General features: G+C 43.8%; 2 protein-coding genes across 3 annotated transcripts in view; one reads left to right on the forward strand and one right to left on the reverse strand.

The window, feature by feature from the left end:
* The window catches only part of LOC134624309 (nucleotide-binding oligomerization domain-containing protein 2-like), a 1,192,597-nt gene extending 1,180,749 nt beyond the window's left edge, over positions 1-11,848 (forward strand). The window contains exons 12-19 of the mRNA XM_063469278.1: positions 2,535-2,661; positions 3,545-3,591; positions 3,760-3,877; positions 8,378-8,721; positions 8,809-8,946; positions 9,411-9,740; positions 10,577-10,903; positions 11,254-11,848. Of these exons, the coding sequence (XP_063325348.1) occupies positions 2,535-2,661; positions 3,545-3,591; positions 3,760-3,877; positions 8,378-8,721; positions 8,809-8,946; positions 9,411-9,740; positions 10,577-10,903; positions 11,254-11,330 (1,508 nt within the window). The 3' untranslated portion in view covers positions 11,331-11,848. The remainder of the gene's footprint in view (positions 1-2,534; positions 2,662-3,544; positions 3,592-3,759; positions 3,878-8,377; positions 8,722-8,808; positions 8,947-9,410; positions 9,741-10,576; positions 10,904-11,253) is intronic.
* A 4,394-nt stretch (positions 11,849-16,242) lies between these two features.
* On the reverse strand, positions 16,243-21,318 carry LOC134624339 (uncharacterized). 2 transcript variants are annotated; one of them, XM_063469323.1, is made up of 7 exons: positions 21,284-21,318; positions 21,083-21,177; positions 20,411-20,452; positions 20,083-20,334; positions 18,891-19,130; positions 18,350-18,583; positions 16,243-17,458 (listed from the first exon to the last, which is right to left on the reverse strand). In XM_063469323.1, exons 2-7 carry the CDS (start codon positions 21,111-21,113, stop codon positions 17,343-17,345), a joined length of 915 nt encoding a protein of 304 aa, XP_063325393.1. In that variant the 5' UTR covers positions 21,114-21,177; positions 21,284-21,318; the 3' UTR covers positions 16,243-17,342. The 2 variants fall into 2 exon arrangements, with proteins under 2 accessions (XP_063325393.1, XP_063325392.1); XM_063469322.1 differs by lacking the exon at positions 21,284-21,318 and having other exon boundaries at positions 21,083-21,225.
* Positions 21,319-22,661: the final 1,343 nt, after the last annotated feature.

Here is a 22,661-nt window from a genome sequence, read left to right on the forward strand (position 1 = left end):
ACTGAAGGTAAGTCACTGCTTTGTTTTTCATACATTCCAGGCTTCTTTACTCCAAATATCTCAATGTGAAGTAACTGTGTGAGCAAGACATTGAACTGTCACCTGGTTTTACCCATAATTCTTTGTTTTATAGTCACTTATAATCAATGTTCCCTCTAATGTTCACAAAACTATTGACTACACTACACACTAACTACACAAGATTTGCGCTAAACGTCTCAAATCTCTCACATCTCAAAACACCGCCGTCACTCCTAAAACTTCCTCCCGTTTCTTAACAACTAGATGCCACGTTGCCATATAATTTTTTGATTGGTCGACATGGTACTTTTTTGGACCAATAGGAAAGGGAGAGGGAGGTGGGGTTTGTTTTTGCTCACAGGCTTTCGAGCGTTTTCCATTCAAAACGACGTTTTTACCGTTTCTTCCCGCAGTAAATATAAACAACGATAGTATTCAGGAAGAAAACCAAACATTGCATATTTTTATCATAACTCTGGTTTTACGTGGCCGATCAACACAATTTAAAAACTGGTATAAAGTCCACACTTTTTCCGTCAATTGTTCCGTCTGTCCTGCTCACATCTTCAATGGTTGTACACGTTGTCATTAATCTGGCTCACTCCACGCCACTTTGCTAGCTAAAACACCGGTGTCGGCACATAAGGACGCTGTCATAGCCTGTCAACCACGTTGATTAACTGCGTATATACGAATGTGAATCGCATCATTGGCTGGACTATGGGATAAGTCGGCATCGTTCTAATCCCATACTGGAGCAGCCAGTCACTTACTGACTAACACTGCAAAACAGGATTGTTGAAGTATTAATTTTAATTTCAATTCAGGTTAGATTTTTTTTGTGCGCAACACAGATTTTCTGTGCGCAGAGACCGTGCCAGCAGTGCGCAATTGCGCACGTGCGCAGCTTAGAGGGAACATTGCTTATAATGTTGAACTCCACTGTCCACTGTAAAAGAACTTATAAAAAGTTCATGTGTTAGCCCTTTGAGGTACACAGCTCTAAACCTGGTATCCTCCAAGTTTACTTAAAAATGTTTTTTTCAGTGTTCCTATTATCTTTATAATTATTTAGCTCACCACAGTAGTAAATGGAGTTACTGCAGTACACTATTACAGCCTCAGTTAGTGCAGTTCTTTAACGATAGCTTCTCTTCTGTGATCTCCATCACATTCTTGAGAATGTCCTGGCAGACACAGCAAACCTGTCTACATGTACTGATATGCGATCCTGGACAAGCCGGATTCCCTGTGCATCCTGAATGGATTGCAGTTACCATCTCATGCTAGCAATGGCAAGGAACAACAAAAACCAAAACTATTGAAAGATCAGAGAGCAATGATATGCTCTATGGCCACCACATGCTAAATCAGGGGTGTTGAACTCCAGGCCTTGAGGGCCAGTGTCCTGCAGGTTTTGACCCTGGGTCAACACACCTGAATCAAATGAGTAGTTCATTACTAGACCTCTGGAGAAGTTCAAGCTAATTAAATCAGCTGTGTTGAATCAAGGACATCCAAAACCTGCAGGACACCAGCCCTCAAGGTCTGGAGTATTTGTATAGCGCTTTAATAGTCCCTAAGGACCCCAAAGCGCTTTACACATCCAGTCATCCACCCATTCACACACACATTCACACCCTGGTGATGGCAAGCTACATTGTAGCCACAGCCACCCTGGGGCACACTGACAGAGGCAAGGCTGCCGGACACTGGCGCCACCAGGCCCTGTGACCACCACCAGTAGGCAACGGGTGAAGTGTCTTGCCCAAGGACACAACGACCGAGACGGTCCGAACCGGGGGTCAAACCGGCAACCTTCCGATTACAAGGCGAACTCCCGACTCTTGAGCCACAATCGCCTGTGCTAAATGCTTCCCATTTTAAGGGGTTGTCCTGTTCTTTCTCCAGTTCACCAAAGCAGCTGATATGGAATCACAATGGCTCGCTAGACATCACGGACTTTAGATAAACACATTTTTTAAAGTGCTACAAAAAGCACAAATATGTTAGCTGAGTCACAACCAAACAAATGGCTAGCAACAGGGATGTCCTCGATCATTTAAAACTTTAAATCTTAGCCCAGTCTTAGCCCCTTCTCCTGTCCCTTTACACCTGAAACAAAAGGGAAAACTGTTTCTAGAGAGCAATGCTAATTTGTACGATGCTGGAAACATGCCGTTGCTACACTTTTCAACTCTGAAACAAATCACGCAAACAGTGAATCTACACTGTAATAGAAGCATGTTGTATTTACAGTGCTCTCAAATCCAGCTTCCTCAAGTATTATAGATCTGTGTGATTCAATACATTTTCTGGAGACAATGGTTCAGTAAAGAATCCATGTGCCATAGAGTGAATCAGTATCTCTGAAAAAATAAAAGCATATTTTATTTGGAACCAAGTTTAAAGATATATATCAAAATAAATAAAATTGTATACATAATTCTCTTTGCTTTATGTTTTACGTCTTTGTGTTTGTCCTCAGGCTCTCAGGCTGTCTGATCACTCAGTATGGTTGAACTCCAACCCCTCCCATTTAAGAGAGCTAGATCTGAGCTACAATCATCCAGGAGACTCGGGCATGAAGCTGCTGTCTAGCTTACTGGATGATCCACGCTGGAGACTGAACACTCTTAGGTATGATAGTTTCAGTATTTATTAATGCTCGTCATCGATTAATCACATTGTTACATGTAATATTATATTAGTTTATTACATGCTTATTTTAAAAGTGCTGTTTTATGAGTAGTATAATATTCAGTTTTAAAGCTTTTAAACAAATAGCGTGCTTTTTAACAGCAGTATTCTCTTAACACAGTAGCAGTTACAATATTTGTTGTAGGTAAATCTCACCTGAAACATTAATCTGATCATCAATCCGACTTGAGGGAGGAGTATTTATCTGACAAAAATGCTTTAATCTAAACCATCACCAACAAAATAGAAATTCACCTTGTTTGTAGATGGGTCACATGTTCTCCTGGTTCTTTGTACTTTCTTTGAAATAAAAAACTGTAAATCTCTTTTTCCAATCTCCTGCGCTTTCGTCCAGTTTCTTATTGGACCATGAAACCTCAGCCTCTCACTTCATCATTCCAATTGTTGATTTACTCAGTGCTGTTCTGGTGTCAGTGGAAGGTTGGGACTGGGACAGTACACCTGTTAAAGTGTAACATAGGAGCACTAACACAAGCTCAGGACAGACAGAAACCTCCCATAGAGCAGAAGGCCAGGAGCTCATTGATCTTGATTTTCCATGAGGTAGAGAATCAAAAACATGTATTGATATTCTGGATGTTTCATATATTTTCATACCGTTAACTAGTTCCCATGTTCCTGTCTCAGAATCTCTTTTGGATCCAGGGTTACCCATGGCTGTTGGTACCACACAGCAGAATTGCAATTTGAAAGTATTTTAAATGAGTGGAACCATTTTAAGGCCTTTCATGTATTTCTTTTATGTCCATGTGTCTCTTTGTCTCTGCTTTAAAGATGAATTCAGATATGTTTCTTCTTCCAGGCTGGACCATGGTGGACAGCACAGGCTGAAACCTGGTCTGAGGAAGTGTGAGTGTGTGCTCACTTATATTTATGAAAATAACACTAGTTTAAATCACACTAAAGATTCTAGAGGATGAATCACTGTGAGGTTGTCTCCATCAGTCTGTGGATAAGACAGCAGATGAAGTCTTCAGGTGATAAACTGCTGTTGTTGTTTCTTCTTCTCTCCGTCAGATTCCTGTAATCTTAAACTGGACACAAACTCAGTGCACAGAAAACTTAAACTGTCCGACAACAACAGAAGAGTGACGGCAGTAACAGAGGAGCAGCCTTATCCTGATCACCCAGAGAGGTTTGAGTACTGGCTTCAGCTGCTGTGTACAAATGGTCTGACTGGTCGCTGTTACTGGGAGGTTGAGTGGAGGGGAGAGGTTCACATTTCAGTGAGTTACAGAGGAGTCACAGGGAGAGGAGGCAGCAATGACAGCAGGTTTGGAGTAAACAGTCAGTCGTGGAGTTTGAGGTGCTCCGATGCTGATCAGTACTCTGTGTGTCACAATAACAAGAGAACAGACCTCTCCTCCTCCTCCTCCTCCTCCTCCTCTGTCTCTAACAGAGTAGGAGTGTATGTGGACTGTCCTGCTGGCACTCTGTCCTTCTACAGAGTCTCCTCTGACACTCTGATCCACCTCCACACCTTCAACACCACATTCACTCAAACTCTTTATCCTGGGTTCTGGTTATTGTCATACGGTTCTTCAGTGTCTCTTTGCTCTCTGTAGTGGGGGAAGCCTCCACAGAAACACTTCAGCTCAGGGTGGTACTCAAAAATCAGTAATCCCAGTAACCTTGGTGTGTCATGGGTCTGGGTCATTTGACCCAGGACTATGACTTTCTTTTGTTTTGGCGATTGTTATGTATAATGATTTTAGGTTCATTAGTTAGTCTTGAGGTTATTCTGTGTTCTGAGTTCCTTGTGTTTCCTGTTTACTTTCTTGTGTGTTAGGTTCCCCTTACATTTTGGTCTCTCCTCTGTGTTTCCAGTATGTGTCTGTTGTGACATCTGTTGTAAGAGCCAATTAAAGGCTAGTTTCTTGGTACTGGTAAAATGATTATAATGAGAAATATAACTTTTTGTTGTTAAATATATAATTTCCAGTTAATTTCCAAATGCTGTTATGGTAAAAATGTAGGATATGGAAATGTGAAGTTCTGATGTGCTTACGTAGTTGTCAGATAGGCTGGAAGCAATGCAGTTTTTTGACCAAGTCTTTCCATGTTAATTTAAAGTCTCATTAAACATCTTTTTTGAAAGAAAAGTACCTGGTCTTCCTTGCGCTTCAAAAGCTTGTTGCTGGACTGACTCCTAAAGGTACAGAAGAGTGAAACGGAGACGAAGTGCCGCTGTTACATCTGTGTTTACGACTCCCCCCCATTGTCTCTCACTTCCTCATTCCCAGTTCCAGTCATGCCTTTGTGTTTGGTCTCCCCTTTTTGCTTACATGTTTCCTCACTCCATGAAACACATGTGTATCAAGTGTGTTCTCCCCAGCGTGTCCCCCTTCATGTCCCTCTTAACGTGTCTCTGTCTCTCTCCTCTCCCATGACTGTTTCCATGTTTCCCACCATTCATGCTCACATTCACACTTACAGCCGATCACCAATTAAGTCCATGCCTGTGTTGGGACTGTGGGAGGAAGCCAGAGAGAACCCACACAGACAGGCAGAACATGCAAACTCCACACAGAAGGAACCTAGACTGGATTCAAACCTAGGACCGAGTCTCTAAACATCAAAACGATCTGAGCCTAAACAGGAACACCTGTTTGCTTATTACCAAATGATCCTGTTGCGTACAGACAAATCAGAACCAAGCTCCACATGCAGTAGGATAACTTGCAGTGATGATAATAATAATGATAATAAAGTGTAATAAGGTCTTTTTTTTTTACTATTTGTAAAAGGAGAGACTCTAAACTTTGTTGTTGCTGTATGAAAACAATAAAGATGACTTTATTCTACTCTATTGTGGGCTAACAGTGAGCCAGACAGACAATGCTGGATCACTGCTGGATTATATGTGAGATCAGGATTTTCACCTGGAAGTCTCCTCTTTTTTCAGTAGCTTCTTCCTCTTCTTCTTGCTTAGGTTCTGCTGATCCATGATCTTGTTGTAGTTGAAGTGTTTGTGTTTGGTCTCGGTGCCGTCGTCCTCCATCAGCAGAGCCAAATCAGCCTGGAAACACATGCAGACGGGTTTATGTGGAGCACCCGGACAGAATCTGATCCAGAACCAGCCTGGCTGTGGCACGACCTCTGACCTTCTGTTTCTGCAGCTTCTTGTCTTTCTTCACTTTCTGTTTCTGTCTGCAGGTCTGTTTCAGAGCAGTCAGCTGATCCAGGTGTTGTGCATTGATCAGTGTTACAGGTGTGTGAGGTATTAATAAAAGTCAGAGGTGAACAGCTAAAAGCTGACATCAGTGATGTTTGTCTCTGAACAGGAAGCTGAGGACACACTCGGTCTGATGGACGACCTTCATCCTTCACTCTGCTCCTCTTCTTCTCTGTTTCTCCTGAAGCTCAGTTATTTGAGGGATTTTAATTTGTCAGGTTTATTTGTCTCAGCTTCAACACCACTGCTCTACAGCTGCATAAACTGTGTGATGCAACTAACCCACGGCACAGGATAACTCAGTCCACTGACTCTGAGGTATTACATGTAATATTACCATGCTCTGGTACTTCCTGCTTCTGCTCCCTCATATCTGAGACAATATTATCACTCGTGATCTTTGAGGAGTGTTTTGTTACGTGTGAGCTGCTTCAGTGTGATTACATCTTTTATTTTGTTTCTACTTTATGAAAATGAAACCACCACAGAAGTCCTCTACAGTCTAAATCAGCCCCTTTCATCCACCCGCATACCTTTAGCTCCTGTCCCATATTTACCCACACACGCGTGATCCCCGGGAACTCCCCAGAAACCGAAAGTAAAAAGCCACGTCACAGTGGGCGTGAGAAAGCACCGCTATGAGAGCTGTCGGTGTTTTGCTGTGCTTTTCTGTGTTTACGGGAGTCTTCATGGAGGATAAAGAAGCCCCACGGTAAGAAACCCACTCTTATCCCCTCTGAATGCAAGCGCGCACACACAGGCGCGCGCGAAGACCGGCGAAACTAAAAAGTTCAAAGGTGAGAAAGCCGACAGGAAAACACGGACCGCTCTAGCTAACCGGCCCACGGCAGCACACACAGCCGACCACAGACTGGCCTGTCGTGTTTGTCTGTGCAGGAGCCTCCTGACACACAGACAGGCCGTACAGAGTGGGGTACAGACCGGTTACAGACAGCGGTGCAGTGATTTGTGCCGTCTGTAGCTCCCTGTGCGGCCTTCATGCCGGGCGGATCCCGCTGATACAATCAGCTCCCCGTGACACACGTGAAAGCCCGAAACACAGACACGTCTCTGAGCGGCATCACTGACGGAGGAGGAGACCTTTATGTGGGGAAGCTTCATTGATGGATAGATGTAGCATGTAGTTAGCAATGTTAGCATGTGCGGATGATGGTTCGGCTGTTAACAGCCTGTTTCTAATAAAGCTTTTACAAACGGTTGTTGTGTCTTCATTAGTGATGTGAGGCTGTAATGAGGAAACTTGCTGGTGAAACAGGTTGTTCCTGTTTGTGGCTGCTGTGGTATGTGTGGCATGTTGTGGGTAAAGTGACGTTAGGTGATAACAGATGTTTCTCTCTGCTGTAAAACCTAAGAACACACCGTCCCTGCTCTCATTATAAATACCAGCTGTGAGGTTATTATCAGCCTATTTAAAGTATAGTTCGTTAGATACAAGGGTGTGACTTTGTGTCTTTGTGTTGTGAGGTTTGTGCTGCATTCATGGTGACTGGAGCTCCAGCTTTGTGGTATTTAGGTCATTCCAGTGTCTCCAGTTCATGGTTTCTGGCTCGATGTTTCATTTTCCTGTCTCTTTGTCCTCAGCGTCTCCTGTGGAAGCCTCTCTCTGCGCTTCGTCTCTGTGGTTGTTCACCTTGTCCAGTGTCAGGTTTATATGCCTGAAGTCTTTGTCTCTGAGCTGTGTTTCCTGCTTTATTTTGAAAGTCCCTGGTCCAGTATGTTATGTTACCTTGTTGTCGTGTCTTCCCTCTGTGCTGTGTGCTCCTGATCCTAGCCACAGTACTTCTTACTTTGTATTCAGTTCCTAAATTTCTCAGTTTTGTTAGTTCTGTGTCCGGAGTCCTGCACTCGTGTCCTCACAGCCGGCACAGGCAGTTCTTCCCAGGAGAGGGAAAGGGACCCAGCAGCCTATTAAAGCCTCTCTGCTGTAATGGGCTGTCATAAAAGTATAATGTGTGGTAATACTGCAGTCTGCTGTTACACGTGTTGCCATTTAAAACACGCTGTATTTAAAGTACTGGCACCCCTCAGCTTCCCAGTAAATGCATATATGGTATAAATGGGAAAATCCTAAGGTGACCTCTAACCTTGGGATGGTCATGATGGTCCCTGAGATTCAAACTGATCCAAGATGAAGCTGCACCATGGTATCAGTTTGGAAATCCTATGACTGGACCATCAGTCTTTTATGGCTGATGAGTAAAAAGGGTGGGTGCACTAAGCCAAAACTCTGTGTTTTCCAGCTTAAAACCAGAGTCTGGGTGACAGTTTTTGGATCATTTCTATTCCCAGTTTTTTCCTGCTCTAGTTCTTTTTGCCTGCTGAGCTGGATCAGTCACTTGTTCTCACATTTTCACATTAGTAAAGTGTTTGAAGTCATTCTCTGTCTCACAGGCCTTAAAAACATCACAGCTCTCATCTGTTTCCTGTTTCTCCTCTCAGTTTTCAAGCATGCCTCGGGCTTGAGGTGTATGAGGGGGCGGAGTCTGTCATGCTGCCCTGTCAGGTACCAGAGGATGTTTACCAGGACGCCACAGCAGTGGTTTGGGACCGCAAGGACCTCAGCATCCCAACAGTGCATCTGCGTCTGCAGAGCGGGGATGATCTCACGAAACAGAATGGTATTTACTTCAACCGAACATCAATGAGAGCCGACGCTCTGCAGACTGGAGACCTCAGCCTCACTCTGAGGAACCCCATAGTCAATGACACCGGCACCTACACCTGCACCACCCGAAAATATGGACAAGATCAGAGCAAGACCCATTTGCAACTGAAAGTGGCAGGTCAGTGCTGTAGATAAAGGTCAGAGGTCAGAGTCATACTCTGAGAATCTGCTGAGTGATCTTCAGGTTGTTTGTTTGTGTTGACAGAACGTCCTCCTCCTGGTCCCACTCCTCCTCCAGTCTGGCCCAAAGTTGTCTCAGGTGTCCTGGTTCCTGTGGTTCTCCTGGCTGTTGGCTTTGGTGTCTTCATGTATTTTAGATATAAAAAGTTAAAGAACAAAGAAGGTATGTGTGTTATTAGACCACTCCATGAACATCACTCAGTGTTTCCCACTCATTCATTCACTCATTACAAAACCTTATGATGACATACAGCACTTTAGATTGTTAATGATCTAACCTATGTTCTGAGTTACAGGCCCTGACAGTACATTTAAATTAGTATTATTTCTGTTACTGAACACTGAATATGCAATGACATGGAAATCCTTTTTTTTAAAGAAATACTATTTTACCTCAGACACAGCAGAACTATACTCCTGCTGAAATGGTTTCTCCTCATATGTGGTCACAGCTCTGCTAACAACAGTTCAGATGTATGTAGGTTACAAGTCAAGTTCGGATCCATACAAATCAGAACTTAGTGTCATTTTTATGCAACACACTCACACAAGACAAGTCAAAGAAAATTTCCTCAGTGCTGCTGATGCCGTCTGTAGAGCTCATGTTGTGCTTTGTTCTCTTCTCAGTCGTTCAGGTCACAGCAAAACCAGGTGATGAGTCCGTTGTGCTGACCTGCAGAAGCACAGTTCAGCCCCTGCCTGATGGTGCTAAAGTGGTGTGGAAGGACAGAAACGAGAGGAAGGTCCACGTGTGTCAGAAAGACTCTGAGCAGGCTGAAAAACAGCACAGACGTTACAGAAACCGAACAGAGATGAAGAAAGACCCGCTGAGGACCGGAGACCTCAGTTTGACCCTGAAATACCCCACAAACACAGACAGGGACACCTACACCTGCACCATCTACAGCGGGGAGGGAAAAGAACTGATGGAGAAACAGGTGGAGCTGAAAATCAAAGGTCAGTGCTGCACATACAGAGGTTTGGATATTATTTTCTGTTTCAATAGATGGGATCATTATTGACAGGTTTTTTCTCACAGTGCGTGTCTTTGACTTTGTCTGCCACACACTACAGAGACTTTCCAAACAAATGTCGTCACACACCTGCTCTGCAGCAGCTTTGTTGTACTGACAAACACAGAGGCCATCTTTGTTCTTCCTGTCAGAGGAGGGACTTCATTAGGTCTTCCTGTTCTCTCACTGGTAGAAATATGACCAGTAGTGGACCTTGTCTTTGATGGGATGTTACAGTGCAGGTTTGAACAGCTGCTGAACAGATGTGAGCTCAGGGGAACATTCCCATGCTCTCAGACAAACAGCAGTGAGTCTTTGAGGACCATGATGCTGTTTTCTGTCATTTGGCTGATGAGTTCTATCAGTGATGGAAACAAGAGATTTAAAAACAACTATATAACAATATCATTTCCATTTGTCATCATTGTGACTTCAATGCATTTTTTAGTTAGACTGATATGTAGATGAACTGCAAACATTATGGCTTTTTTAGTAACAATGTAACTGCATTTCTGAACGAAGTCACTGATCAGCCATCTTCAGGACCCTTGTCTTCAAATGACTGACTTGATCAATCCAACAGAGCAGCTGGGACATATGTAGAGATGAACATATAGAGATGAACCTGATGTCTTAGTGATGTTGCTGCTGAGACTTCGATGTGATGATTCTGTGGCTTCATGATGAACGTGTGTTTCCAATGCTGCATAAATTAAAATTAATTGACAAACATGAATGCTGTGTCTTCGTACAGCTCATGTTGTGTTGTTGTCCTCTCAGAGTGTCGGGTGGAGGTGGTGGAGGGGGCGGAGTCTGTCCTGCTGCCCTTCAAAACCACAGCAAACCTGCCTGGAGACAGTGATGTGGAGTGGAAACGGCATGAACCCGAATACATGAAGGTCTATGTGTATGAGAACGGCTCTGACCGGCCCGACAAACAGGACGACCATTACAGAGGTCGCACTGAGATGAACACTGACCTGCTGAACACTGGAGACCTCAGTCTGACCCTGAGACACCCCACAGTGAAGGATACTGGGAGATACGCCTGTGAGGTCAACAGCAAGGAGGCCTGGAGATACAAGAGGGTGTGGCTCACAGTTAAAGGTTAGTTGTAATCGGTGTGGATGTGTCTAATGTACTGTCCTATCTTTATATCTAATCAGTTCTGTCTGTTTGTCAGCAGTTTAGTTAACTTTAAAAAAAAACATTCAAGTAATATATCATAAGAAAGAGAGAGCTGTGCAACACACTTTTTGTTTTTGATGCCCTACGATGTCACAATGATGCTACATAGTTTCACTAAGTCAGACACACACAGCTTATTGAAGCTAAAGATTTCAGTACACCGCCTTAGTCTGTAATGCTTCAAGGTCAAAGGTCAGCACGTAGTAATTAAAACATCAAAGTGCTAGTTTAGCTCTGTTTGTTTGTGACTTCTTGTGTTTCCTCTGCAGGGAGAGATCAGGTCCAGGATCAAACCGAGGACAACAACACTATTGAATTGACTCCTCTGATGGACCAACAAGCTTGATCTGACTGGTCTCTGATTATGGATCTGACTGGTCTGTGGATCAGAGAGAAAACACCAGTAATGGACTGAAGGGGATGAAGAGGGAACGATGCTGAGTTCCTCCACGTTCTGTGAGGATGTTTTCTGAGCTGTTCACACAGCTGAACCCTGCAGTGACTGTAGCTCAGCTCACTCATGTAGCATCAACTGTTTGATTTGTTACCACATTACCTTAGCACAAACAACACTCATGATGTGCATTTTATAGTTACTTTATATTTTACTTACCCATAATGCCTTGGTGTTCAGGTCTCAGCTGTGATCAGGGTGCTGTTTAGTTGATGTTTGGACCTCATGTCTGCACGTTCTGAGCAGGTAGATCACAGAGCTCCTACATGTGTGAGGCTTTGGTGTTGGCTGTGTCTGTAAAACTGCACAAAGTATAAGACAACTAACACTTTAATATACATGTAGCTAATGAAGTGTATAAAGAGAAAGAACAAAATGTTTTTGTAAAATGCTGCTGAAGAGAAAAGAAATAAACTCCATCATCTGTCTCTTTCTGATGTATGAATCAGGTTTGGGTGGAGGTCATAGAAGAAACTAATCCTCAGTACTCACAGAGGACCACCTCCCTCCAACAGTCTGTCTGGGCGCTCTCTGACACATTTAGCTGTAAAGTCACTTTGTCTTTGTTATTCTTTACACAGTTAATCACTTTGATTCACTCCTCACAACACCTCAAAGTGTGAAGGAAGCAGTGACTCAGATAACCAATCATTACAACCAAGGTGTGGAGTTCATTTTCAGACAGTCTGAAGACACGTGTGTGAGGTTACCTGTGGATGTTGGGATTGTAGCTCTGAGCTCACACTGGCTGATAACGTCTCACCTTCCAAGACTGCTGGCTAACAGCTAACGCTGCATGAACTCCTGCACAAGGTGATGTGACGGCGCTGCTGACCGTGTCGATCCCATAATGACCTCAGTGCATCATCCTGTGATGTTTCCAGCAGGAAAACAAAGCTCAGATCAGACGTGACGATGAGTTCACTGCACTCAGACGCCTCCACAGTCACAGGTCTCTCCAGCAGAGCATCTTTGGTAGAGTGACATCATAAATGTGCAGCCTGTGTGTGATGACATCACATTAGCATGGACCCAAACCTCCGAGGATGTCTCCAGCACTGATGAATCTGTGTCATTAACAAACAAGGGACCAGGCACAGTGTACCTAATAAAGTGGCCATTGAGAATGCCTGTACGCGACGTCTCCATCTCAAGTGTCTCCAGCAGGGGGAGCCGTCTGATCATTTATTGTCACAGTGACGTGTCACTGCACACACTCATGGCCACTTTATTAGGCACACCTGTTCCGCTGCATGGCAGCAGCTCTGTGCTTGTGTACCTAATAAAGTGGCCCTGTGTGTGTATTTACTTGTGCAAATAAGAGTTCAACGTGCTTGAAGGTTCTGTGAGATACAGAGCCCACAGTCACAGGAAAGGAGCCGAGTGACACTGTTTTGTTTTACAGACGTGAGAGAATGCAGAGGGAGAGCGTTGTAGTGAATCTGTGAAGTCGACATCGAGGCCCCACTGAGAGGAAAGAAGAGCCACTGACAACCACAGACCTCAGTCTGACCCTGAAACACCCCCAACCCAACCACAGTGGTGTCTACATCCTTAGACAGAGAAAACTGACTTTGTTGTAGGTCAGTAAACACATCACAGAGGTCATTGAGAAGCAGTGCATGATGGGAAGATGAGTGACACAAACTAGAAGCTCTCTCACTGTCACAATCTGCTGAGAAATCATCTAAGCAGGGGTCGGCAACATGCGGCTCCAGAGCCACATGCAGCTCTTTATTGTTCACACAAAGCATAAAGGTAAATAACAATATATAAAGTGTTATATTCATTTTAGACGTCAAAAAGTATTTGTATCTGTCTTTTCTTTTGCGTGGAAACCAGGTCCAAAGGGCTCTTTGGGTGTTAAATGTTGCTGACCCCTGATCTAAGCTTCCGTTCCCCGTCCAACAGCACACATTTAATCTAACACTGAAAGTGAAACTGGGCAGATGTCAAACTGATACTACACATTTCTTTTAAAAGCTGGTGTTTTCCGTATTAACCACTGTGGTGATGTGGTTCAGCGGGGTCACTTCAGTTCAATTCAATTTTATTTATATAGCACCAAATCACAACAAGCGGTTGGGGCGAGAGAAGAAAAACAGGATAAAGACATGCTGTGGAAGAGAGACAGAGATTAGTAACTAGTATGATTCAATGCCAGTCGTGGTCTCCGAGCTGAGACTGTCTCTGGTTTGTCTCCCCTGCTTAAAGCTGCAAACTTCACAGAGCAAAGCTTCAGAGACAAGAAGCACCCTAAGAACCTCTAAGGTGGTGTGAAACATTCACAGCTGGATGTTTTTAAGTGACTCTTTCACTGACATCAACACATGTGAGGTTAACTATAAATCTCAGGAGTGTCTATTAAAATCCTGAGATGTGTTTACTCCTGTTCACGGCTGTCACTGACTCTGAGCCTCTGCAATAAACCTCCAAGGTCTTCATGTATAAAGAAGTATTTGTGCTGCAGTGAATCTGACCCTTAATGTTCTTCTTTAAACTTCAAACATATGTAATAAAGAAAGCTTGTTTATATGACCTCCATAAAAACATCGGGGTCAGAGCAGGTTGAGGTGGCGTCCATCTCTGAACACTGTAGTTTGAACATTCATCATCAATGAAAGCTGTTCCTTTGTAATCCTCCAAACCAGCTTTCTATGACCTCAATGAATAGAATAGAATAGAATTCAACTTTATTGTCATTGCACAGGTACAGGGCAACGAAATGCAGTTTGCATCCATCCAGAAGTGCTTTAGTGATATAGATATATTACAATATATATTAGCAATAATATAGATATGCAAATATATTACAGAAATGGGTCTATTATGGTATGTTATAATGTACACGGTATGAAGTATGTTGTGAATATTCTATAACTATAGGTATGTACAGGCTGTAGAGAGTACAAGCTATGTACAGGATATGAACAGGATATAAATATGAAATAAAAAAACTATACAGAATATGAAATAAATAACTTTACAGAAATCTGAGTTATACAGCTATACAGAAATGTGAACTATGCAAGTTGTAAACAGTTGTAAGGTTAAAAATTGTTGTATGTACAGAATGATTATTTACACAGAGCTATACAGTAGTGCAGTTAAGATAAGTGAGGGTGTGGATAATTTCTACAGAGGCTGTATAAAGTGCTAGTGGTTGTGAGTGGTGGTTCAGTCCATGTTATTATTGTGTGTTTGAGGGTACGGTTGTCCATTGTGGGTGTGTGTATGTTCAGTCCATGAGTTTAACGTGGGTCAGATGTCAGGAGGCAGAGTTCAGGAGTCTGACAGCTGTGGGGAAGAAGCTGTTCCGGTACCTGGTGGTCTTAGTCCGGAGGCTCCTGTAGCGCCTCCCAGAGGGCAGGAGGGTGAAGAGTCCATGTGATGGGTGACTGGGGTCTCTGATGATTTTCCCAGCCCTTTTCAGACACCGCTTCCTGTAGATGTCTTTTATGGCAGGAAGTGGTGCTCCGGCGATGCACTGGGCAGTTTTCACAACCCTCTGCAACGCCTTCCGGTCCGAGGCGGAGCAGTTCCCGTACCAGACTGTTATACAGTTGGTCAGGATGCTCTCGATGGTGCAGCGATAGAAGTTCACCAGGATGTCTGAGGACAGGTGGTTCTTCCTCAGAGTCCTCAAGAAGAAGAGGTGCTGGTGAGCCTTCTTGACCAGCTTGGAGCAGTTGGTTGTCCAGGTGAGATCCTCAGAGATGTGGACTCCCAGGAACTTGAAGCTGCTCACACGCTCCACAGCCGTCCCCTTAATGTGGATGGGTGGATGTGGGTCAGCATTCCTCCTGTAGTCCACGATGAGCTCCTTGGTCTTCTCGGTGTTAAGCAGCAGGTTGTTTGTGTCGCACCACTCAGCCAGACGATCCACCTCCTCCCTGTAGGCGGCCTCATCGTTGTCACTGATGAGGCCAATCACCGTGGTGTCATCTGCAAACTTAATGATGGTGTTGGAACCATCAGCAGGTCTGCAGTCGTGGGTGAAGAGGGAGTAGAGGAAAGGGCTCATCACACAGCCTTGTGGTACACCGGTGTTCATTGTGATGGTAGATGAGCAGTGGTTATCCAGCCGGACATGTTGGGGGCGGTTGGTCAGGAAGTCCAGTAACCATTTGCAGATGAGGGAACTGATGCCCAGGTCTGTCAGTTTCCTGATGAGTTGTGAGGGGTGGATTGTATTGAACGCTGAACTGAAGTCTATAAACAGCTTTCTGGCGTAGGTGTTGTTGTTGTCCAGGTGTGAGAGGACAGAGTGCAGTGCGATGGAGACTGCATCCTCTGTGCTCCTGTTCTGGCGGTATGCGAATTGGTGGGGGTCCAGGGTGGGGGGAAGACAGGATTTGAAGTGTGCTAGGACCAGCTGCTCTAAGCACTTAGTGATGATGGGGGTGAGTGCTACTGGGCGGTAGTCAATGAGATCATCAAGGTCATGGAAAGGTGGGATAGGCTGCTGTAGTTTTATAACTGTAATGTGTGTGTGGTTGTAATTATGCATGCAGGTCTATGCTGTAGATTAAACTGGTCCTTATACCTGAATTTGCTGTGTACTCCTCATTAAGCTAATTAATTATGTAGGGCTGACTCATGTGGAGCTGTTTTACATAGTTTAACTTTTTTGAGCATTTATTAAAAAGCAATAAACCTAAAGTGTAAAACATCCCGGTCTCAGTGCAGGCACATTTATTTAGAGCTGTGAACACACCTCACACACCACTCACACTGAAAACACACTTTTCTCTTTCTCCACATTCACAGTTACAGCTCATGTTTGTACTGCAGGTTATCAGACATGACCATTAATGCTGAAGCGAAGAAGAAGTGACACTGACCGATAGTGAAACTGAGACACTGCCCAGAGAAGTGGATAAGAGGAAACAAGCTTTATTTACTGATCTCAGTTCTGGTCAGACGAGACACATAAAACACAAACCAAGTGTTAAAAATGACCACCACAGATGTGACGTTTGTTTACAAAGTTTATAAGGAGTACTCTGTGTACATTTTGTATAAATGTTTTCAAATACAGTTTAGTGCAGATTCTGTTATTCAGCTGATATGTGTCCACTAATAAAAGCAGGCTAACTCTAATATTATGGCACTTGTCTGGGGCGCATTTAGGAATTTAGAAAATGCATGAAGACATAAAAACGTGACTCATAATTACATCAAAGCTCAACTAAACTAAAGCCTCCTCTGAATAATTCTGTTAAAAAAAAACTCAACAAAAGTCTAGGATTATTTTAATATATCATTTTAATTTTTTCCAATATTGTTTCAGTTGTTTTAGTTTAGTTAATTTTATATCATGTGATGACAATATTTTCTTCACAGTTGGTTTTAGTCTTGAGTTTTAGTTTCCACCCTGTGGCTGTATGACTGTAGAGAACATGGCATGACAACACCACAGGAAGCTTCCCCCATCAGCTGAGCTGTAACATCATCCAGCTGTTATATGGCTGGCGGATGAAGACAGTACAGAGAAAATAGTTCCAGCATTAAACTGTTACAAGGTGTAAAGTTAAACATATACAGATTGAAACGTTATGTTATTAGTAAAAGTGGGAAACCCTCTCTGGGCTTCACTGTTACAGCAGTTTAACCTCCAACATCAGACGTTCATCTGTGAGCCGAAGTACAAAAGCTGGGATTCAAAGAGTCAACAGGAGAGCGAGCAGAGAGCATGTGGGAAACCCTGGACCCTGAACAAAGGCATGTGCACACTCCGTGACATGATTCAGTAACAAATCTTTCAGGAAGTGACTGTGAGGAGCGGGAAGAAACCAGTATCACATGTGTAGTCTGAGAAATGAGAAGCTGGAGCTTCCCGCATGATGGACGCTTCCCTCTGCTCATGTGTGATGAAACGTTACCGGAGTCAGAGCAGCAGACTCATTCAGAGTATTCAGAGTCCTCGTAGAGCGCGCGCTCAGCCGTGATGTCAACCACCGCCTCGTAGTTTTGTTCAATGCAGTGGGTCATCTCCACGGAGACGGGAAGTCTGTTTCCTGTGGGCAAAGCATCGGGGTGAATGTTAGTCTCCATACATATACATACAGTCCTCAGTGATCGCTGCTTTTCACTGGAAACATGCTGCATCGCGGGCACCATCGTATGTCCAAGTTGGCAGGCCCACAGTGGGCAGCTGTGGGTGAACTGTAGTGCTGTGACTCATTACCAATGATACAGGACACTGGGTTCAGGTTAAGATGCAGGTTTTCATCCTACATGTTTGCGTGACAGTCACGCAGATGTCTTCTGTAATCTGATGCTGATCCTCCACAGTGACCTCAGAGCTGCAGTCTTTTAGCCTCGTCTCCATCATGTCTTCCAGCTTTGGGGTCTCCAGCTGCAGTCCTCAGAGCTACCATCCTGCAGCTTTTAGATGCATCCTTGTTTCGACACACCTGAATCAAATGAATGGCTTGTTTCCCTTTGCCTAACTTGATGACATGCTGAAGAGGTAATTCAACCATATGATTCAGCTGTTTCTCTGCATTAAAGCTACAGGACAGTAGCTCTCAATGACTGGAGTTGTAGATCTCTGCTTTAAACCATGCAGCTCTGGAGGTCTGTGCAGCTACAGTTCAGGCGTGTGCACCTTTTACTGCACCAGGTCACAGTTGAAGCGCTCACAATAAGGTTCCAACTTCTTAAAATAGTTTCAGACACTTGAAGCTGTTACCTTTGGTTCTTGTCTGCTGTTATTTGGGTGTATAAAGGTTAGTATGTGAGCCTAACCCTGGTTAAGAGAGGTGAAATATCAGATTAAAGCTATGGTTTGGCTTTAGCAGTCCGGTTATTGTAATAATTAAAAAGGCAGTGCAGACGTTTGTGATTTTACAGTCAGAGCTGCCAGCAGGATGGCAGCAGTGATGGACCTGTGTGCAGGTATCTACCTGAGCGCCTGGTGGCCAGCCGGTCCAAGCAGATGGACAGCAGCAGGCCGGTGGTGATGGAGTAAATACAAAAGGCCAGCAGGTGGGAGAGGAGTCTCAACACAGGCGCACAAGAAGAAGGAGCAGGAGGAGGACGAGGTGAGGAACAGTTGGTGGGAGGAGGGGGAAGAGAGGGAATGGGGGACATGGTTTCACGAGAATGGACAGATGATCTGACGGAGGTCTTCGGGGGATCTGCAGGAGAGATAAGGAAGCATCTTCAGTTCATTCACTCAGAGGGTTCGATAGAAAAGCTCATGTGATCGGTGCAACGAGGCTACACCACAAACACAGGCTTTCATCTCCATCTATTAGGATTAGATGCTGAAGAGGAGCATGCTAGTTATTAAATTATTATTGATTGTGATAATAACCACAGTCAAATCTCAGAATGATGAATTCTCTCTCTTTGCTCCACCTCCTCTCCATCGAGGTCAAGGACATTAGAAAAACAAAAAGAGGTCAAATTTATGATGACAGCAAATGATGTCAGTGTTCTGACCTCTGACCCTCAGGTAGCTATGAGCAGATGGTCCACTCAGATCAGTAGCACACCAGTAGAAACCCTCATTAGACTGCTGCACGTTGAAGATGGTGTGCTCTTTATGTCCAGATACAAGACGACGTCCACTGTAGAAGAAGTAAGCTGCCACCGTGTCACCATTGCTGAGCCTGCAACGCAGAGTGAGATTACTTCCTTTTATCACAGGAAGTGCCGGGATCTCCAGGATCACTCCTTTTTCTGGATGACAGAGACAAAAGTACAGACATTTAGGCAGGAAGCTTCTGGAGACAGCATGCAGGAGGTCAAATGATGACATCATAGGACTGAATTCATCAACGTTCATCATCACAGACTGTAAATGATGGTGTGGCCACTGCAGTCTGACCCCGTGCTTTTATAATGATCACTTTTCTTTTAGTTAAGAGGGAGAAGAACAGATAGCATAAACACGTTCCAGAGGTAACTTTGCTAGTAACCACAGCTGCCTGTCAAAGGCCCGTCACTTAAAGAGGCCACGCCCCCACCGATGAAACTTTAATACAGTTTAAACAGGTGAGTTACAAAAACATTCTCTCCCATTTTATTGTTACGAAGGGCAAAATCAGATTAACTTATTTATTTATTAGATATTTTAACATGAGGGCTAACTCCCTGCTGGAGCCTCTGGTGGACATTAGAGGAACTGCAGGAACTTTCAGCCCCGCAGGTCGATGGCTGTTCTGTACCACAGAGCAGCAGATTTAACACCATTTAGTTTAGTGTAGCAGTGAGTATTAAAAAAAGTAAGTATTTAAGTATCTCCTAATTACAAATATTTTAAGTATATCAGTGTTTTCTAGCCTAAAAAATCCAAAACAATATCAACAAAAATCTGAGACATTAATTGAAACATATATTAAAACAATATGAAAGTAAAATTCAGACAACGTGTCATTTGAAGTATAAACTGGATTCTTACGGCTTATCTCAACATAAGCACCACATTGTTGATCTAGCCTATGGATCAAGCTGTTATTCACACATTCAAGGCGCTTTATATGCTAAATGCCCACCACCTGCATATATATATATATAAATAAATATATGGTTGTACTGTCACCATATATTTACAGGAGGTCCTGATACTGTAATGCCCTTAAATGTCCAGAGCAACTGTGGAAAAAAAAAGAAAAGAAACAACTTACTTTACCTGAAACACTGATGGTGACTTCATCACTCTTCTGCCCAGAACTGGTTTCACACCAGTAAATTCCTGTGAAGGTTGTTTGCAAGTCCTGAACACACAAGGACTCATTAAGTCTCCTGAAGTCTGCCGCTGCTCCACAATCATCAGTCTGGTTTCCTCTGGTCCTCCTCACCGTCCATCCATCATCACAGCTCAGAGACACTGGAGAGGATCCACTGAAGACCTGCTGAAGGTTTGGACTGACAGACAGAGACACTGGAGGACACACAGAGTAAATGTGTTTGTGTTCTTGTTGGAGTCTCACTGATCGTTTTCACTTCCATCAACTCACCTGCAGAAACGGTCAGTGCAGACAGCAGCAGCACACACACACCTGCAACAGGAGGGAAATCCAGACTTGAGCTTTTTCTCACGTCCTCAGAGGTGTACACTAACACACTGTGGCAGACGTCCACACAGTTAGATCAGGAAGAAGATTGGACCATCCGAGGCAAAAGACCAATATTTTCTTGGTTACCACATTCCTCACTATAAAGCACCTGAAGTACTGCTGAATCATCACAGCCAAATTGTTTTCAGCTTTTAGATCATTATGTAAGTTTCCTCATATGTTTAAATGGGACAAAATAAAAAAACTTTAAAGGTTTCGAAAGCCTCCCAGATTCCCAGTTCCTGCTTTTCTTTCCTCATTTGTAATATTTATTGTGTCCTTTGTTGTTTGCGTCTATATTAAGAATGAACATTTAAAAAACAAGCATATCTTTTGCAGAGACCCGTGACTCTAAACTACAGACCCCGACCGCTTCTGAACATTAAACATTTCTGATTGGATTATTTTCTGGAATTACACAGAACAGAACTCAGCCGACTTCCTGTTTTCTCCCCCGACAACACGGAGTAAACTCACAGGATTCATGCAGTGTCCGTCCTTTACCTGGAGCTGGACTCACTCTGTGGGAGCTGGGATCACTGAGTGGGTGTAGGATTGGTGTGTGTGACTCACCGGGGAGCAGAGCCACAGGTGCAGTCTTCATGGTGTCTGGATCAGCACCGAGGGTCAGTGTGAGCTGCAGACTTTCACTTCAGCTCTTTCACAGCCTGTTACCACATTAAAGACGGAAGCCTCAGTATAAGGAGGGGTAACAGGAGCAAAGGTCTGAGCTCTGAGCCAATCACGTTCAAGTACGGCCTTCTTAAAACTGACCTGCAAACGCTGCAGTTTAGAAATCCTTCGCTGCTGTGTGAGTCTATCAAAGGTCCTTCAGTCAGTCTGAAGAAAACACAAGTACAACTAAAGTAACAGCTGAGATTGTTAGTCTATAAACAAACTCCACCACAGTCACATGACTGCAGCATCAATGAGTTCCTGCAGCACTGCACAGAAGCTCCTCACCTGCTCACATCACCTGCCTGTGAGTTCAGAGGCTTCTCTTTGGATGCACACAGAGCTGCAGACCACGTCTGACCAGCAGTGACTGGTTTGAATGCGACCTGTGAGAGCTCTTCTACTGGTCCTCTAAAGTGGGTCTCGTGTCCAGACATGAGTGTTTTTAGCTCTCAGTGGCTCGTGTTGGACAGGAGATATGTGAAATGTGCCGGAGTGAACTGGATGAAAATAAGAAGTAAAACAAGCTCACAGTGAGTCAGTGTGGGTGAGCTGTGGCCAGGACAAACCCACAGTTAGTCCATGTGATCCCACCTACATTTTTCTAAACCTATAGGCCTTTATGTGTGAAACTGCAGGGGCCCTGTGGGTGATAACTGTGGGTTTGTCCTGCCCACAGCTCACCCACACTGACTCACTGTGGGCTCAGGTGGACACGTTTGCTGGGGCATTATTATTTATTATAAAATAAAAGATGAAACCAGAGAAGATGTTTTATTACACACTCAAAAAGATGATGCTGGGAGAAGAGACGGACTCTACAGGAACACCGAGGCCAAACTGGAGCTTATCCATGCTCTGCACAAGGACTGAGAAAGTTATCAGGACAGATTCACTTTTCTAAGTCACGCCAACTTATCTGATAGGATTTGGAGAAAGATAAGAAAGAAGGACAGAAGAGGAAGAAGAGAGCTTAGATTTAAAGGGGAGGATGCTCATTTAAAGCTATGATGTAAGTCCTCGTGTTTAAATCAAATGTTATGTGTGTTCACACTGTGAAACCTGCTGCTAAACAAACTGAGGCAGACTGACTGTGTGGTTTAAAGTCTGCATGAAATCGTCTGCAGGTTAGTTTGCTGCACTGTGATTGGTTTAAAGGCTTCTCCACCACTTTAACCTCTTCTCTGCTCAATTCCTGTTTAGAGGCAAAGTCAGCCTCCTCAATGTAAGAAACAGGACATAGATATATTTTTACATTTTCCTTCTCTGCTCGTGTTTAACTTAACTGAGTAAAGCTGAGAATCTTTATTAGAAAGATAATTTTGACTGAAATAAAGTTTGTAATTCCATCTACTGATGTTATTATATTAATATAACACGAGGTTCAGTTTAACAGTGGTATCAGTGCTTCTACTGAAGTACAGGATGTGTGTACTTTTTCCACCTCTGCTTATTTTCCTCTGAGTTATCGACCCTG

Source organism: Pelmatolapia mariae, linkage group LG3_W (assembly GCF_036321145.2).
Source record: "Pelmatolapia mariae isolate MD_Pm_ZW linkage group LG3_W, Pm_UMD_F_2, whole genome shotgun sequence".
Classification (NCBI taxonomy): domain Eukaryota; kingdom Metazoa; phylum Chordata; class Actinopteri; order Cichliformes; family Cichlidae; genus Pelmatolapia; species Pelmatolapia mariae.